Genomic DNA, 19,796 nt, shown 5'->3' with positions numbered 1-19,796 from the left:
TATTTTAACTGCCTGAATAGCAAACACTGACAGAGTCCCAGCACGTGGGAAACCATGCTGAAGTAAAAATAGAGGCAGAGAATTAATAAACTTGCTTTAAAGTGTGTATGTTCATTATATATTTTGTCTTCCAGGCCAGGTTTGTTGTAAACTCACTTAGGAGACATGCAAGACCTTGTCAACTGGCTTTTGTGCTAGAAAATAAGCTTAGTACTTTCCAAAATCACTTTTCCAGTGAGAAACCACAATTCCTGCCAGAATCCTGAAGTACAGAGTTGTAACACCTGCATTACCTAAGATAAAACTAAATGGAGGTTTAATTTTTCCCAAACATAGCGATCTTTTTTTTCCCCTTTACTTTGGAGAAATTGGTTACGTTCCCTGGTCTGTAGCTGCCAGAAGTTACCCCACATCCAATCACCATCAGCAATGTAAGCAGCAGGCTCAGAAGCCCAGGCAACAGTAAACATTTCTAAACAACTTACGTCACTAAAAAAGAGGAAATCAATATGATACATGAAGACGTTGTTTGGATGTCTGAATAAATATGTTTTACCATGACCAACAATGCTGCCAGATAACCCATGGGCTGAGAGGACAGAGGCCTTATTGCACATGGGATCTGGGGGCTGCAGGGATCGGGAGCCGGATCGGCACAGGGGCAAAGCTGCAGCTGATTATCTCTGCTCTTAGCAGCACTTATGTTGTGGCAACAGGGAAAACAGAATAGGTTCTGGCAAACAGGAAGGACGCAGTGGAGCCAAACTGGGCATTTATGAACAGTCGGGGAATGAGTGCTCTCAGCTGATCATGAATTAACCTTTTTGGGGACAAGTAAACGCAGGATGGAGTCAGGAAGTAAAACTATGTTTGCCCTTCAGAAAGAACGAAACACAAAATTCTCCCCGATATCTGGGAATTTTAGGTGATGTAATTTCTGACGTTAACTTGAAGTGTCTATGCGCACAAGCCATGGAGAATCACAGGCTCTTTATCAGGACCCGAGGGAAAATGATGAATGAGAGCTGGAAGAAATTCTCAGTAAGGGATTTTTCAGTTGGGTGCTCAGGAGATGTTTCCTTTCTGCCGCCAATGAGGAGTGTTGGGGGTTCGTCCTGATTATTCCAGCTGTTTTCATGATAGATTCAACACCGCTCTCCTAGGGAAGGAACCTGCACTGATCTTTAAGACAATGGGCATAAGAGATAGGCTCAGGTGCAGTGTGGTCATTTTGCAGGTGGAAATATAATTAAAGAGAGAAAGAGAAAAAATGAGCCATAGAAAGAAAATGTATATATTCATACTCACATATAAATACATATGTATGTGTATATGTATATTACATGTACACTTTCAACCTGACACTCCATATTTGTCTACCTGAGTCTTCCACAGTACCAAACATATATTACATGCTCAGTATATGTCTTCTGTCTGATGACCTATCATTAATGCAGTGTCCCACACTACAGTGGGAAAAGAGGAGAAAGGTACACATACCACTGAGATGGTATACAAGTTAAGGTATGAAACAGCTTGATGCCTCCAATAGGTCACTTAAAAAATTACAGTAGCTACACGTTTAATCCTATAAATCTACCAAGGACTTTTATGTCGAGTAGTCTGTCTGGAAACATAGATAATATCTAATTCACACCCCTTCAACTGAAAATGACTGCACTGCTGGAGTACCATAAGTAGCGCTATGAAAAGGAAATCAAAATAGACCTAGGCTGTATTCTGCTTCGAAGGCAAGTTTCGCTGTGCTACCACTTTATAATAAAAGTAATCTGTGCTCATGGTAAAGAAAAAAAAACTGAACAGTAGAGAAAAGGTAACGACTCTGCTTACTTTCGTCATTCGTCCTTTTAGCCCTGCAACTATTACGCTAAGTAATATGCTTATTTCTAGATGATTCAACTTCAGACAGTATGTAATAATTTCTGATATGAAAAATGAGAGATAAGATATTTAATATACTTATACTACCACCTCCCTTCCGCTTAAAATTTTTGTTAGTTCTATTATACTTTAGGGTCTAGTGGGTATTTTAACTTTGAATAAATTTAACCTATTTTTTGATAAAACAACTTCTGACAGTACCTTTTCTTTTATACTATGCAAAGTGAGGCAACTCACATCCCACTATGCACAGCTATACCTTTCCTCCTGCATAGCCAAGATTTAAAATATTTATATTCTGTCCAGTAACTATTAATGAGTCATCCTCATTAATATTAATTTAATCAATAATTTAATTTTGGGAATTGCCCGTAGGCCATGAGAAAAATTATACATGAATAACGGAATTTACAATATTATAACAACATAAATATTAGTCTCTAAGGAACAGAAGAGGGACTGGACCTGTACAGAGTGACCGCCACTACACTTGAGTGAAGGCAAGGGTTCCCAGTATTTATGTCAAATGGATTCTCATTCTTATATCTCATCATGGCCCAGGTTCAAGTAAAGGCTATGCTTTTCCTAAAGAGAAATTCAATAGAGCATGCATGTAATGTGTACAAAAATGTTTACACACAGTTTTTAAAAAGTAAAATGAGTTAACTGTAAAAACACCTTCCAGGCCCAGAAATGGGACATTGACAAGAAATAACCCAGAAGCCTCCTGAGCTTGTGTCCTATTCCAGCCAAGCTAGCTAGCAATGGATTTTTATGTTAATCATTTTCCTTTTCTTGACAGTTTCTGCCACCATGAATTTGTAAATAAAGCAGTCTTTAGTTTTTCCTGATTTTGAATTTCATATGAATGCAATCATAGTGTAGGCATTCTTCTGGGATTACTTCTGTCATTCAATGATATGACTTTTAGATTCAGCCAGTGTGATGTGCATAGCTTTGGTTCATTCACCCTCACTGCTGTGCAGGATCTCCTCATAAAAATCTGCCATTTTCCTTTATTTGACACTTTTTTGGTGTTCTACTTAAGAAATACATCAGACAGATGTTCTCTATTACCTTTTGAAAGTGTATAATTTTACTGTTCACATTTAGGTCTTCTACAAATACCTGGAATAGTTTCTGTATATGATGTCAGGTAGGAGTTAGTTTCCTTTTTTTCCCCTATAGATAACCAATTATTCTGGTACTATCTATTAAGAAGCCCATTCTTTCCCCATTGATCTACATTGTTAGCTCTGTCACGAATCTAGTTTTCATAAATCTGTGGTCTGTTTCTGGGTCCTTTATATCTGTTTCATTGCTCAATTTATTATTATCTTCATTACTTAGCTAAAACATTTACTCATTCATTCACTCATTCATTCATTCATATAATAATATTAGTAAGGCAAGGCTCCAACCTGGTTCTTCTTAAGGAGTGTCTGAGTTATTTTTGGTCCCTTGTTCTATCAAATAAATTTGAGAATCACCTTGTCAATTTCCAGATACACGGCTGCTGTTGAGAAGGCAACTGGAAGTTTAATTGTTACTTCTTTGAAGTTATTAAGGGTATTTTAAGAATTTTTTCTTTACCTGTGTGGCTTGCAGTTTAACTATAATATGTCTAGGGTGGACTTCTTTTTATTTATCCTGCTTAAGATTCATTGGGTTTCTTGAATCTATGGGTTAGTGTCTTTCAATTCTGGAATATTTTCAGCCATCATCTCCTTTAATATTCCCTCTGTTTCTTTATCTTTTTCTGGAATTCTAGTTAAATATATGTTAGCCCTTCTCACTTTATACTCCAGGTTTGTTAACTTCCTTTTCATATTTTCCATTTCTATCTCCGTAGGCTGCATTCTAGAAAATTTCTTAAGTTCAGTTTCCTGATTCATTACTTTTTCTTCACCTATGTCTTATCTGCTGTTAAACCTGACCAAAGAAATTTTAATTTGTTATTATTTTCTAACTTCTAGAGGTTCTGATTAGTACATTTTCAAATGTTTTTGTTCTTTATCATATTTTCAATTCTCTCATTTCTGTAAATTAAAGTAAGCCCTCTTACTTTATATTCTGGGCTTGGTAATTCCAATATCTGAAGTCCTTGGAGGTCTCTCTAATTCTCTGCTGTCTGTTCTTTTTCCTTGCTCTTGTTTCATTGTACATAAGTGTTTTTGACAATGAGTGCTCATTTCCTTAGGAATTCTATTTCTATTATTATTAATTCTTATCCATTTTCTTTTTCTGGTATTCCTACTAGCTGGATTTGACCTTTCCACCCTAACTAATCTTCCATGTAACTTAACTTCCTTTCATATTTTCCATCTGACTTTTGCTTTATATTCAGAAAAAAAGTTTTCAACCTTATATTCCAGACTTCAGACTTCAGCTATTATCTATTAAGTTTTTAAATTGTGTCAACCCTATTTTTAATTCCAGAGTGCTCATTTGTTCTGTAACTCCTTCTTTTTCATACCAATCTGGTCTTTTTATTTGATGCAAATAATTTCAAACCCTTCTGAAGACTGTAATTACGTTTGAAATTTTTTTCTTCTGTTCCTTGAATTAAGTAGATTTCCTCTGGGTCAGTCCTTCTCTTTGGTGCTCCTGGGTTATGTATTCACATCTTTGAATGACAACAGGCTGGTTAACAAAGGTGCCGGCGTGGATTCCCCATATTAGTATATTGATCCATTTTGCTAACATATGTCTCCCCTGTAGGGAAGGGCTGATTTAGGGCTCTTTCTAAGTGGACAGGGTTTGTTAACTGGAAGGCTTCATTTAGGGTTCAGGAGAAAAGAGGCCTCAAGACAAGCTGGGAGCCCTGACTGCTCTCTCACTCCCCAACAAAAATAGGAAGTACTTTACTCTGGGTGTATATATAGCATTTCGGTTTATTTCCTTCTTGAGAAAAGTTGGCTCTCCCTCCGCCCATCAGAGATATCTATGTTTAAGGTGTGGTATTATCTCAGAATCTATTCTGCTTCTCTCTTAGGTACTAGCTCCCAGCTAGAAGTTCTAGTTAGCTGTCCATTTTCTTAGCAAATATTACTATGTTTTTTTTTTTGTAGTTTGGTTTTTTGAGGGAGGAAAGCCAGACTGAAAGCTCTGTATGAAAACCCGCTAGGATAGCGGTGGAGGAGTAATGCGTGGAAGAATGGCCATGTTCCCATCACTATGCACAGCCCACGCGCCTCTTCTCTGTTGGGGTTGAGAGGAAATCAAGTCTCTCCTGGCGCTCCCAAGGACATTCCCTCTACCACCACAGCTTGTTCCTGTTTGGTTCATTATCTTCCTTTTTTCTTTTTCTGGGTCATGACCGTCCCTGCCCAGGATTATCTATCTAACAGTAGGGTCCTATCCAGTCTCCATTTTCGACACTCAGCTGAATTTCTGGTTCTCAGGGATGTTACGGATTTATTTCCATCACTATTGCTTTATGGTAAGTTCAATGGAGATTCTGAAGGGAGGGAAAGAAGTGCTTACGCTCAGGCTGTCACCTGAACAGCACAGTCTCACACTTTTAAAAAACTGTAGACATACATCACCTGTTTTAATATTTAAGTTTCTCAATACTTAATTAGCTTCTATTTTATAATATTAAATTAAATTAATTGGTAATCAGCAAACTGGCTAAAGTAGCTCTCTTTAAAAAGATTTGGATTAAAAAATAATTTTCTGTTTAATTTATACACTCTTTTCTCTTAGTACCTATTCAATTTAGTTTTTCTAATTTCAAAAAGATAAAAATGACTGACCTAAAGTGGGGAAGGTCAGTCCATCACTACACATTTTGTTTCTCTGAAGTACAGTTTTTTCCTATTTTCTACATATTTACTGGAGTCATGATTCCCAAAACTGTAATGATTCCAAACCAAATACAAGAAACAGCACGGGAAATGCTGGTGGGACCAGCTCTCCTAAAATTTCCAATGTGCTATAATCTACAGAGGACACTCCGATTTTTATTTTTATTTTTTTATTTTCCATTATGGTTTATTACAAGATATTGAATATAGTTCCCTGTGCTATATACAGTAGGAGCTAGCTGTTTAACTATTTTATACATAGTAGTTTGTATCTGCTAATCCCAAACTCCTAATTTATCCCCCCTTCCCCTTTGGTAACCGTAAGTTTGTTTTCTATGTCTGTGAGTCTGTTTCTGTTTTGTAAGTAAGTTCATTTGTGTCATATTTTAGATTCCACACGTAAGTGATAACATATGATATTTGTCTGACTTATTTCACTTTGTATGATAATCTCTAGGTCCATCCATGTTGCTGCAAATGGCATTATTTCATTCTTTTTTATGGCTGAGTAGTATTCCATTGTATATATATACCACATCACTACGATTTTTAAATAGTGATATTACCTTTTTATAGATGTGCTTGGTTTTGAGGGGGGGGATTTATTTGAAAAAAAAATCCCCTTACCCCTAGAAAAGAGAAAACCAATTACAAATGTCCTTAGATGATGAAATGCCAGAGGGATTTATACCACACCATGCAATGCCGCTCACAATTCCACAGAAGACAGGTCTGCTTTTACATAATCTCAATTGTAGTATCAGCGAGTGAAAGTTATGGCATGCTGTAAAAATATGCCAGATGCAAACAGAAATCTTGGACAAGAATTCAATCTCACACTGAAGGGACAGAAGCAACATTTTGGGGGTCAAGGTAATGGGTTAGTTATTAACTGCAGAATCTCATTTTCATCATGTGCAGAATGGAGATGTAATGCCTACTTCACACAGCTATGGTTAGGATTAAATAAAATAGCATACATAAAGAAGAGACTGAACACAGACGGGACTGAACAGCTGTTTCCTTTGTTCTTCTTTATGTCAAAGACTCCAAGCTGAGAGAAGGTACATTTATTCTATCATATCTGTTTTCTTCTCCCTTTACCCTGAACGGTTTAAATTCAAATGGAAAGAAATGGTGAGGAAAGCAATGGCAATTCTTCCGTACGCTCTATCCTTTGGCATATGATGCTGATGCCTGCACACCTCGTGGACCTAACCATGCATCTCCTGATTCCTTTCCTTACTATTACATTTATTAGTTTCTATAGATTTCAAGTCCCTTGGCATTTCACCTCTTCCCTGGTGCTAATGCTCACAGCAAATTCCAACAGAGGGTGGGATAACTAAGGGATATTGCCTATGGATCATTATGCCATCATCCCCCTTCCCTGACCTTTCTCTAGCTGTGCATTAAAAGTCTGGGGCTTCCCAATGCATCTGTCTGGATGTCTTTTCTCCATAATCCTCCTGCCCTCACAGATGCTCAGTAGGTGAGCCTCAGTTCCTAAGACACATCTACTGGCTCAGAGTGATTTTCATGTTCCAACAGAGCTTTGAAATTTGAAAGGGATGCTCTCAGCCGACCGGATGGTCAGGAGACTAACAAAGCCCAGTCTTCGTGGGTGTGCTTTCACGACATGAATGGGGTAGCTTATGCATATTTAATGCTCAAGAAAACATTAATACCAATTAACAGTGCCAAAGAAGAGAATTAAAACAATACTTCATGGAATGATATTCTCTCTTCGATGATGAAGCCCACATGTTTTATTAGACACTGGGTTCAGTAACGAAATTCCTTCCTGGACCCTTTAGTCTGTTTCTCCCTGGAAGAGGGCATGGTTTCTTCATGGATTCTAAGGACATTTATCATGAGGTCTTCTGATCTCTTTACCTATCTATTTTCTTTCAATTTAGGTAACTCATTAGCTGCCTTAAAAAATTTTTCCCCTCACACATACCAGAGGCCAACTATAAGAAAGGATGGTGTTCCTTCCTCCTAGGGTTGGTTTGAAATTCACCATTTTATGTTTTGGCCCTCCTTCCCTTGAATAAAAAGAGAGAGGAGCATTCAAGGTCACCACGCATCTTATCCGTTTTGGGTAGCACTTAAACAAATGGCCCTCCTTTCCCCACTTGATTTTGTCTTTTAGTGAAATTCTTTTAAACCTACTATCTATTGCATGCATCTCCCCTCCTCACCCGCTCTACCCCACATATGAAGCTATAGTGAGAAACTTTTCTTACTTGGATTACTGTGTCCCGAGGAAGTGAGCTGAGAGTCCTAAAAAAAAAAAAGAAAAGAAAAAAGAAAAACAAGAAAAATCAATTAATTTTCTTATTTTGACTTTCAAAATGTAAGTTGAATATGAGATGTATTACTGGTCATTCAGAACCTAATCACGGATCATAATCTCTACCAGCTACCGTAATGAGAAACATTTACATGTTTGTTAAGCAGTTCTGGTAATAGAGCTCACAATCACTTCTATGTTGTATTACAGACTTTTTGTTTTGTTTATTGAGGTGAAACTCACATAACATAAAATTAACCACTTTGAATTGAACAATTCAGTGGCATTTCATACAGTCACAATGTACTAAACCACCACCTCTATCAGGTTGCAAAACATTTCTATCATTCCAAAGTAAAATTCCTTACCCTTTCGACAGTGTTTCCCCATTTCCCCCTCTCCTCAGTATCTGGTAACCATGCACACATGCACATGTACTTGTTTGAATCCTTCTTTTCAATCCTTTTTTAAAAAATTAATTAATTAATCTATTTTTGGTTGCACTGGGTCTTCGTTGCTACACATGGGCTTTCTCTAGTTGAGGCGAGCGGGGGCTACTCTTCGTTGCGGTGCGTGGGCTTCTCATTGCAGTGGCTTCTCTCGCTGTGGAGCACGGGCTCTAGGCACGTGGGCTTCAGGAGTTGTGGCATGTGGGCTTCCGCAGTTGTGGCACGTGAGCTCAGTAGTTGTGGCACGTGGGCTTCAGTAGTTGTGGCACGTGGGCTCAGTAGTTGGGACGAGCGCAGGCTCAGTAGTTGTGGCGCACGGGCTTAGTTGCTCCGCGGCATGTGGGATCTTCCCAGACCAGGGATTGAACCCGTGTGCCCTGCACTGGCAGGCGGATTCTTAACCTCTGCACCACCAGGGAAGTGTCCTATATTATTGACTTTTAATCTAACCCACTTCCCTTTGAATGTACCTTCACTCTCACCACCTTTCTGCAGACGAGGCTGGCAACCATCCCATCAGGGACACTCCACTGAACAACTGCTGTCAATCTCACATTGGTAGATAGAAAGATTATTACAGATTTCCACTTATCTGAAATGGCAGAAAGCCAGTACCATGTGGTATTTGAGTTCAGTTACTGATCAGGTAAACAGTGATTGAACCTGATTTTATTTCCATTAAAGTGAAATGCTAAATTTTGTCTTGGGAATTCACATCCTCTTTCCTTGCAAAAGTCGTATTTAATATGAAATATACAGGAGAGTTATAAAAGAATGAATGGAGACAGGGCCCACGAAGGACCACTGCCCTGCCCAGCTGGCTGCAAAACCCTCGGGGCCGCACAGAGTGTGCAGATCCTTCATCCTTCACCGAGCCAGAGCCAGGCTGGGTTCAGAGCAGAGGGCCACAAGCCCCAGGCACTGAAGCCCTTTCCACTTCTGTGTCTCCTGCTGCCCCATCCAGACAGACACCCTTACACCTACAGCTTCTGTCTCAAAGGCCTTCTCTCCCTTTGTGAACATCGCCCCTGAGTAGATGCCTGGGGGGCGTGGCTCAACACATCTGCGCACTGTCATTTCAGCCTCCTCTGGGAGCATTCAAGGAGGCCTGCTAGGTTCTCTGTTGGGTCCTCAAGGGTTACAGAAGTGAGGGTACAAAGCCCTTGCCTTCCGGGCCTGGGAGCCCAGTGAGTCAGCAGAGGAGGTGATGTGTATGCAAATTATGAGAACCCAGGGCTGAAAGGCATTTCACCACTGCTGTGTGGGAGTGCTTCAAGCCTCGATAGCCTGTCCTCATCCCTGGGATGTGTGTCCTGCCATTTTCTGTTTTCTGCCTGGCAAACTTCATTCTTCCTTCCAGGCTCAGAACAGAAAAGCTCAAGGGTTACCTGTTCTTTGAAATATTCCTGAATCTCAGAAGGACTTATTTGCTTTCTTTATGTCTACACCACACTGTGTCAAATTTCCGTTACAGGAATTGTCTTTTCAACTACAACTCCTTAAAAAAAAAGCTTTATCAAGGAATACATGATATAACATAAACTGTACATATTAAAGTATACAACTAGATAATAAATATAATAAAAAGAACGCTACTATGATTAATTGTCTTGACCCAAGGATGGCTCCATCCTATTAAGTAGCATTTGCTATTTAAACAACAAAAAGTAACATTTATTTATAAAAAAAAAAAATTCAGAAAAATAGGAAAGTATAAGAAAAAGTTGCCTGTAATTCCTAACAGGGCATTTCTGAGGTTACTCTACTGCTTTTAGTTTCCCACATTCACTCAGCAAGTGTGTGTCATTCTGACGGTCACATGCACAAAGAGGAGAACCACTTCTTAGTTACTTAGAAGAATATCTGCAGTTGGAAACTTGTTCTTCTCCTTTTTTAAATCCTGCATTCCCAACACCTAATCTATTGTTGGGTACACAGGAATCCCAAAACTTCTTCAAAGGTGGTATTTAGCTGGGAAGTAAAGTTTTACAAATCATTGTACTGAAGGCAGAAACAACCAAGCACACTGGTAGCTGAGAAAGCCATTCAAGGAAGCACTATAATAAATACCATATTTCATCAAACGTAACGAAACTGTATAAGGCTGCATTACTTCACGTATTACAATGGAAGAAAATGGCTGCCAATTAATTGTAAAATGCTATCAGCTGTAAAACAAATCCTGATTTGGGGGATCTTAAAATGTGAAAAAAATATGCACCTTAAACCAATAAAATATAGTTGTTCTTAAGCCATGTTGCTGATGGAGGGCAGTCTTTATCCTGTGAGAACACTCCTTAAAAATGGCTTTTTGGGGCTTCCCTGGTGGCGCAGTGGTTGAGAATCTGCCTGCCAATGCAGGGGACACGGGTTCGAGCCCTGGTCTGGGAAGATCCCACATGCCGTGGAGCAACTAGGCCCGTGAGCCACAATTACTGAGCCTGCGCGTCTGGAGCCTGTGCTCCGCAACAAGAGAGGCCGTGATAGTGAGAGGCCCACGCACCGCGATGAAGAGTGGCCCCTGCTTGCCGCAACTAGAGAAAAGCCCTTGCACAGAAACGAAGACCCAACACAGCCAAAAATAAATAAATAAATAAAAAATAATAATAAAAATAAAGGAATTCCTTTTAAAAAAAATGGCTTTTCGGAACAATCTGAGGACTACTGTACTCATATCTCCTCTTGCTTGTCTGTCAATACATCATTAGAATTACAAAAGGCAAGAAATGGAAATGTATCTTCTTTGATTTTCAGACCTCCACATAAAGCTAATTACTCTAGGAAAAAGCACCACTTGATGTGGTTTGGTCTTCCTTCTTCCCCACCTATCACTTTCTTTTCTCTAAAGCTCAAAACAATTGAAATAATATAAATGACAGTAAATTTAAATGTTTAGTTTGAGGTAATGAAGTAAACATAAAGTTTTAGCCCAAGCATTTTGTGGTCATTTCTGAAGCATGCTAGGAACCCAAAGAGGGAGACATATCATAAACTTCCCAACTTCAAAGCACTTTCCTTCACACTTGCTGGCTTTCATTCTCCTTGTACCATATAAAGAGGAAGGCAATAGGATTCTCATTTCTGTAATCATGCTAGAACTCTTCTGCCTAATGCTTTAGAAACTGATCAGCAAGAATAGTTTCAAACCAGGTCTGATCCCATCAGATCTGGCATTCATTGCTACGTGAAATGCTTGTGAAATGCCATTAGATCCGCACAGATGCCTTCTGAGTATGGAAAAAGTTCTACAATTTTAGTTCTCTATTTGCATTTCAGAACTTATGAGACTGCTACAGAAATCGAGGGAAAAGGACAGAGCAAATTCATTTTTTTTTCTTGGTTGAAATACCTCATAATGGCATGCATTATTTTCTTTACCAAATTCAATAACTTTTGAGATTTGAAGAATAAGGCAGGCACGTCTGGTAGTGTTTGTCTAGGAAATTGTGACTCTAAATTAAGCCTTCAGAGAATAGAAAAAAAATCCAAGTTCAGTATCAACTGACTTTATTATATATTATGTCCTTCAATACCCGGACAAATTGGGGAAATTCTCGGAAGTATGTAGCTAATTAATTTAGTGGTACTGGTAACTCAGAAAGCACATTTAAATTGACTTTGTGAGGTCAAACTGCCCCTTTAATCTCAGTAAGGGCTTAATTTCATTATTTATTAGTCATTTTGGAGATTCTGCCCTGCAAATTCCATAAAGAATTCTAGCTCCTACATACTAGCAACTGTGATCATCTCAAACATTAATAGTCTAATTAATGAACTGCAAGCCTCCAGCTGTCAGAATACTAAATAGTTGAGACACAGGTTAAAAGAGGTGCACTATGGGTGAGAAATAGTGATGTCTTTGCAGTAGGCACAATCAGGGCTCCTCCAAAGATGTCTGTATCTTAATTCCCAGGCCCTGTGAATATGTTACCTCTCGTGGCAAAAGGGACTTTGCAGATGTGATTCAATTAACTATTTTGAGATGGGAGATTATCCTGGATTATCCAGGTGGGCCCAGTATCATCACAAAGTTCCTTATAAGGGAAAGGAGGAGGCAGGAGAGTCAGAGAAGATGTGACAAGGAGGTCAGAGGTCAGCATGATGAGGGCCACAAGCTAAGTAAGAAGGGCAGCCTCTAGAAGCCGAGAAAGACAAGAGAACAAATTCTTCCCTAAAACATTCAGAAGAAACGTAGCCCTGATGACACCTCAATTTTAGCTCCGTGAAACTGATTTCAGACTTCTGTCTTCCAGAGTTGTAAGATAATAAATTTATGTTGTCGTTGAGTCACTAAGTTTATGGTGATTCGTTAGAGTAGAAATGACACTAATGAAGTCTTATTTCATTGATACAAGATAATTTTTTAAAAAATTAATTTATTTATTTGTCTGTGCCAGGTCTTAGTTGTGGGATCTTTTAGTTGCGGCTTGTGAACTCTTAGTTGCAGCATGTGGGATCTAGTTCCCCGACCAGGGATCAAACCTGGGACCCCTGCATTGGGAGCACAGAGTCTCAGCCACTGGACTGCCAGGGAAGTCTGATACAAGATAAATTACCAGCACTTATTGTGAACTTTTTGAAAGAAAAGCAGTATTAAAATCATGTAATGTCCCCACACTCTGTAAAGTCACCTATTTTTTTTTTTTTGGCCGCATTGGGTCTTCATTGCTGCGTGCAGGCTTTCTCTAGTTGTGGCGAGCGGGGGCTACTCTTTGTTGCGGTGTGCAGGCTTCTCATTGCGGTGGCTTCGCTTGTTGTTCATCATGGGCTCTAGGCATGCAGGCTTCGGTAGTTGTGGTGCGTGGGCTCAGTAGTTGTGGCTCGTGGGCTCCAGAGCGCAGGCTCAGTAGTTGTGGCGCACGGGCTTAGTTGCTCCGAGGCATGTGGGATCTTCCTGGACCAGGGCTTGAACCCATGTCCCCTGCATTGGCAGGTGGATTCTTAACCACTGTGCCACCAGGGAAGTGCCTGTTTGTAAATTATACCTTAATTTTTTTTAATGGAAAGAAAATTCAAACCTTTAAAATATTCAGAAAGCTAGAAAAATAGAAGGAAGTACCCTCAGCTGGACACAGAATAAGAAATTATTATATTTAATAACACATTGGAATCATTCTTATTAAGGGACTTTGGGACATTTTCATCACTTCAAAAAGAAAGCTTTTATCCTTTAGTTGTCACTCCACCCTCTCGCCCTACCCCTAAGCTGTAAGCAACCACTAATCTATTTTCTTTCTCTCTGTATTTGCCTCTTCTGGACATTTCAAATATATGAAATCATATAAAATGTTGTCATTTGTGACTGGTCTTTCACCTTTGCTCAGCATATTTTCAAGGTTCATCCATGTTGAATCATGTATCAGTGCTTCATTCCTTTTTATGCCTGCATAATATTTCATTATAAAGATATATCACTTTTGTTTATCTATTCATCAGTTGATGGACATTTGTATTGCTTCCACTTTTTGGCTGTTATGAACAATGCTGCTGTGAACATGTGTGTAAAAGATTTTTTGCAGATGTGTGTTTTCAGTTCTCTTGGGGATATACCTAGGCGTGGAATTGCTGGGTCATACTACAATGCAATGTTTAACCTTTGAGGAAATGTTGAAACTTTTTCGAAGAGGCTGCAACATTTAAGATCCCACCAGCAACTGACATCAGGGTTCCAACTTTTCCAAACTCTTGCAAACACTGGGTATTGTCTGTCTTTGATTTTAGCCCTTTAAGTAGGTGTGAAGGAGTACCTCATACTAGTTCTGATCTGCATTTCCTAAATGATAGCAATAGTGTCTTTTCATATGCTTATTAGCTATCTGTAGATCACCTTTGGAGAAATGTCTATTTAAATCCTTTGCCTATTATTCTTAAAACGAGTTCTCTTTCTATTATTGAGTTGTAAGACTTCTTTACTAATTGTGTTTCTATAAATAAAATTTTATTTGAACATAGTCACATTCATTCATTCAGATATTGTCTGCAAAGCCTAAACCATTTACTATCTGATCCTTTAAATAAAAAGTTATTTGACCTCTGACTTAAACAATGAGTTATTGGGAAAGAATGAGATGAATATATCAAAAGAACAGAAAAGAAAGAAAACTGTGTATTTATGAGACTTTCAGTTGTTGACGTACGTGGTATTTCAAACCAGTGGGGGGAAGATGGGCTAATTTGTTGATAGTGTTATCATAATTTACTCAACCAATGAAAAGGCTAGAATCCTATGACACACCAATGCAAACAAAATTTTTTTTAAACCTAAAAACAAAAATTATAAAAGAATTACAATAAAATAGAGAACGTTGTTAGAATGTTGGTCCAGGAAAGACCTTTTTTCTCTGACATGAAAATTAAACACTTTGCTAATATAAAAGGTACATAAGTAAGGTTGCAAGAAAATAGTTGCATCATATAGAACAGGCAAATGAGTAAGATATAAGGAATTTCTACAAATCATTTTTTTAAAGTGGCAATGGACATGAATGGGCAATTTGCAAAGGAAAAACAGTCAATGCTCAAACTCAGAAATTACTGGAGAAGTGCAAATTAACGAAATAACAGTTTTTCATCCATACTACAGACACAATGAGAAAAAACCAGATAATATTAAACATTGGCAAAGATTCATAAAAAAATACTCTTGAAACATAGTCAAGGGTAAATAAGGCTTCTGATGCCTCCAGCACCCCAGTTCCTGTTCTAGGTGTCTGGACAAGAGACATTGAATAAAAGGGACACACAGAGGCACTTAGAAAAACTGTGTGTTGTAATAGTGTTTGTGTTAACAGCAAACCATTAACAGTCTCAATGTCCATTAAAGGAGCTTGAGCAAATAAATTACAGCAAATTCATACTATGCGATATTTTGCTGCTGCTAAGAAAAAGTAAGAAAATCTCTACATATTCACTTGGGAAGACCTCTAAGGTTAAGGGAAATAAAAACCGACTCTTAGAATGGAATTTACCATTGTGATAATAATGAACAATTATTTCAATAATTTAGAACGTTGCGATGTTAATATTTAGCAATGATATTTACGTACTGTGTGTATCTGGAAAAAAGTCAACTCTTAGAAAAAGTACTTTTAGTACTATACCATTTAGGATTTTTAAAAAACTGCATAGCACATATGTGTATATAACGCACGAGGAAAATGACTGAAATGGTATACACCAAACTCTTGATAGTAATCAGTGGGTAGGGAAGTAAAATCTGGACAAGGGCATGAGAAACTTTCATATTTTACTTCTTCTATGTGCATAATTTCATCTTTATAATGAATATGTAATTACGTGTTGGTTGGATGGTTAAGAAAAATCAAAACTTATTAGACTCATGTATAATTTAAATATATTTTGTAGCTGATATTTTGTGTATGCTGGTTCTTAGAAAATATGGAAGTCATTTTTTTTAAAGTCCTAGAAAATATTTTCAGCTTTATAAAAGATAACCGAGAAATTATATACTTAATGTCCTCAGTTCTAAGACATTGATTTTAAAATACAACATTAATTTAATAACAGCTTTTCAGGAAAAAACAAGACATACAATCACTCTGGGTGTATAAAATGATTGTAAGATGCATTTCAACTTCACAAGTGTTTTTAGATAACATGATAATTGTAATATTCATCATATTTTGCAGGAAGTATGGAAGTGGAGGTAGGTAGGACTGCAAGTTTGATTTCCTCCCTTGGAATGAATAGACCTATGCTTGCAAACTGTTGAAAATCAGATCCATGTGCCTGTAGCAGTAATATTTACAGAGGAAAAGACAATCAAGGGAAAACCCACTGTCCACTAAAAATCTCTGTGTGAGTAAAGCCTATTCAACCTGGGCGACGCAGGATCTCACCTTATTTGGAAATGGAAATTTGCTCGGTTCCACTTTTCCAGGTGCTGGAATAGCTGAAAGTGGTGGAAGCCAGGTCATCTCCTAAAGGGAGGGAAAAACAAACAACATTGTAATACAAAGAGTATTTAAACTCAGTAGCATACAAAGCAGTTTCACAAGTCTGCCTTAATAAGGCATAGACGGGATAAGGAATGAACAAGAGATGAGTAGAAATGAAAGGGATTTTTTTTAAAAAGGATTTAAAACCCACTTTTATAATTTCTTTCCCTAATCTTACCAATTCTTGGTTCAATGGCTATTGCCATCAACCCTTTATACCTTAAAAAGATCTATAAGCCTGTCCTATTTTCATTTCATTTAAGCTCCTAAGTAAAGGGACAACCCAGTAGTAAAAGTTCTATGGGAAATGCCACACAAAGGGAGCTGCTTCCCACAAAATTTACAGGAAGTTTCTGAAGTAATGAACAAAGTACTTTTAACATTAGGGATCATTATTAGAGGGGCTATTTATTTTATTAGAAACTCCTATCAGTGTAAGTTTCCAACAGGTCCCACACATCATTTTGGTCTTCATAAAAATGTCATTCATGGAGAAGTGAAAAAACCAATTACACGTATGAAATAGAGAGTGCTGTGATTTTTATAACAGTATTAAGAACACAACTTAAGCTCAGCATGTAATACTTCATGTGCTTTTTGACATACACTCTCACTAAACTGTGAGAGAGAGCAAGGTGGGGAGGGGTTTGTTGCATTCACGTCCAGTATTTTTCTCCAGTTCCTTCTCCTGGAAGATACCTGCATTTACTAAATAAGTGTGGAATTAAATCAAATCCATTTCTGATTACCAGGAAAGTGACTTGGAATTACGAATCAGTTCTGAAGCCTATTTCTTGATTCTTTCCATTTCCAAATCTAAGCAAGTACAGAGGCAGGAGTTGATCCACTTTGAGAAAAGTAAGAAATTCTCTCGTTAGGCGAAGACAATTTCTGACTTCCCTTGGTTGTGGGGCGAGAGGTTGAAAAGGGATTCTGTGAGGTGTCTGAAGGGAGAGTTTCTTGAGGCTGCTCTTGTGCCTTCTTTTCTTGAGTAACTCTTCCCCCAGCACCAGAGAGAGCGTGGACCCACATGGAGAGCAAGGACAGTGTGTGTTCAAACCCAACGGGGAAGGATTTACTGACCCTATATCACCTCTCACCTACCGTGACACATGTGCCATTGGGTGGTCAAACTCCTAGGCACTCGAGGTGTCCCTTCTCCATCCTGATGTTACCAAGGTTTCTCCAATGGAAAGCAAAGGAAGAACCAGTGTCCCTTTATGACCCTCGCTCCTCTGCTCCCCAAGTACCTGCCTGTTCTGTCCTGTATCTGTCCCTGTTATCTTGTTCCTTCATCTGGTACATAGTCCTTAAAAGGACGCTAAGCAGCACTGCTGAATTTGTGTCCAGGAAGACAGGGGGTGCTCAGTACGTTTTTGAATTAGTATCTCTGCAATGTCTCTACCTTTCTTTCTGGTTACCTGAACTACCACCCTAATCAAACCTTCATTATTTTTAACCAGAGGACATTAATGGTTTCTTTTCTTTATTTTTTAAATTTTATTTTATTTATTTATTGTTTTATACAGCAGGTTCTTATTAGTTATCTATTTTATACATATTAGTGTATATATGTCTCCCACCGCCACTTTCCACCCTTGGTGTCCATAAGCTTCGTTCTCTACATCTGTGTCTCTATTTCTGCCTTGCAAACCAGTTCACATCTGTACCATTTTTCTAGATTCTACATATATGTGTTAATATACGATATTTGTTTCTCTCTTTCTGACTTACTTCACTCTATATGACAGTCCCTAGGTCCATCCGCAACTCTACAAAAGACCCAATTTCATCCCTTTTTATGGCTGAGTAATATTCCATTGTATATATGTACCACATCTTCTTTATCCATTCATCTGTTGATGGGCATTTAGGTTGCTTCCATGATCTGGCTATTGTAAATAGTGCTGCAATGAACACTGGGGTGCATGTGTCTTTTTGAATTATGGTTTTCTCTGGGTGTATGCCCAATAGTGGGACTGCTGGGTCATATGGTAATTCTATTTTTTGTTTAAGGAACATCCATACTGTTCTCCATAGTGGCTGCATCAATTTACATTCCCACCAACAGTGCAAGAGGGTTCCCTCTTCTCCACACCCACTCCAGTATTTGTTGTTTGTAGATTTTCTTATGATGCCCATTCTAGCCAGTGTGAGGTGATACTTCACTGTAGTTTTGATTGGCACTTCTCTATTAATTAGTGATGTTGAGCAGCTTTTCATGTGCCTCTTGGCCATCTGTATGTCTCCTTTGGAGAAATGTCTATTTAGGTCGTAGGCCCATTTTTTGACTGGGTTGTTTTTTAATATTGAGCTGCATAAGCTGTTTACATATTTTGGAGATTAACCCTTTCTTGATTTGTTTGCAAACATTTTCTCCCATTCTTAGGGTTGTCTTTTCGTCTTGTTTATAGTTTCCTTTGCTGTGCAACAGCTTTGAAGTTTCATTAGGTCCCATTTGTTTATTTTTGTTTTTATTTCCATTACTCTAGGAGGTGGGTCAAAAAAGATCTTGGTGTGACTTATGTCAAAGAGTGTTCTTCCTTTGTTTTCGTCTAAGAGTTTTATAGTGTTCCGTCTTACATTTAGGTCTTTAATCCATTTTGAGTTTATTTTTGTGTGTGGTGTTAGGGAGTGTTCTAATTTCATTCTTTTACATGTAGCTGACCAGTTTTCCCAGCACCACTTATTGAAGAGACTGTCTTTTCTCCATTGTGTATCCTTGCCTCCTTTGTCATAGATTACTTGACCACAGGTGCGTGGGTTTATCTCTGGGTTTTCTATCCTGTTCCATTGATCTATATTTCTATTTTTGTGCCAGTACCATACTGTCTTGATTACTGTAGCTTTGTAGTATAGTCTGAAGGCAGGGAGTCTGATTCTTCCAGCTCCATTTTTTTCCCTCGAGATTGCTTTGGCTATTCGGGGTCCTCTGTGTCTCCATACAAATTTTAAGATCTTTTGTTCTAGTTCTGTAAAAAGTGCCATTGGTAATTTGATAGGGATTACACTGAATCTGTAGATTGCTTTGGGCAGTATAGTCATTTTCACAATATTGATTCTTCCAATCCAAGAACATGGTATATCTCTCCAGCTGTTTGTGTCATCTTTGATTTCTCTCATCAGTGTCGTATAGTTTTCTGAGTACAGGTCTTTTACCTCCTTAGGTAGGGTTATTCCTAAGTATTTTATTCCTTTTGTTGCAATGGGGAATGGGATTGTTTTCTTAATTTCTCTTTCTGATCTTTCATTGTTAGTGCATAGGAATGCAAGAGATCTCTGTGCATTAATTTTGTATCCTGCAACTTTACCAAATTCATTGATTAGTTCTAGTAGTTTCTGGTGGAATCTTTAGGATTATCAATGTATAGTACCATGTCAT

The 19,796-nt window shown here is 38.2% G+C and overlaps 1 protein-coding gene across 4 annotated transcripts in view; it reads right to left on the bottom strand.

The window, feature by feature from the left end:
- AFF3 (ALF transcription elongation factor 3) overlaps positions 1–19,796 on the bottom strand; it is a 561,375-nt gene that overhangs the window by 180,606 nt on the left and 360,973 nt on the right. For all 4 annotated transcript variants that reach the window (XM_082356113.1, XM_082356114.1, XM_082356115.1 and 1 more), the window contains 2 exons: positions 16,316–16,396; positions 7,961–7,997 (listed from right to left, as the gene is read on the bottom strand). In XM_082356113.1, coding sequence (XP_082212239.1) covers positions 7,961–7,997; positions 16,316–16,396 — 118 coding nt within the window. The remainder of the gene's footprint in view (positions 1–7,960; positions 7,998–16,315; positions 16,397–19,796) is intronic.

The sequence above is a fragment of the Balaenoptera borealis genome (assembly GCF_965194805.1).
Source record: "Balaenoptera borealis genome assembly, chromosome: 15".
NCBI lineage: Eukaryota > Metazoa > Chordata > Mammalia > Artiodactyla > Balaenopteridae > Balaenoptera > Balaenoptera borealis.
Note: the sequence above shows the minus strand (reverse complement) of the source record. Positions and strands in the feature narration are given on the sequence as shown.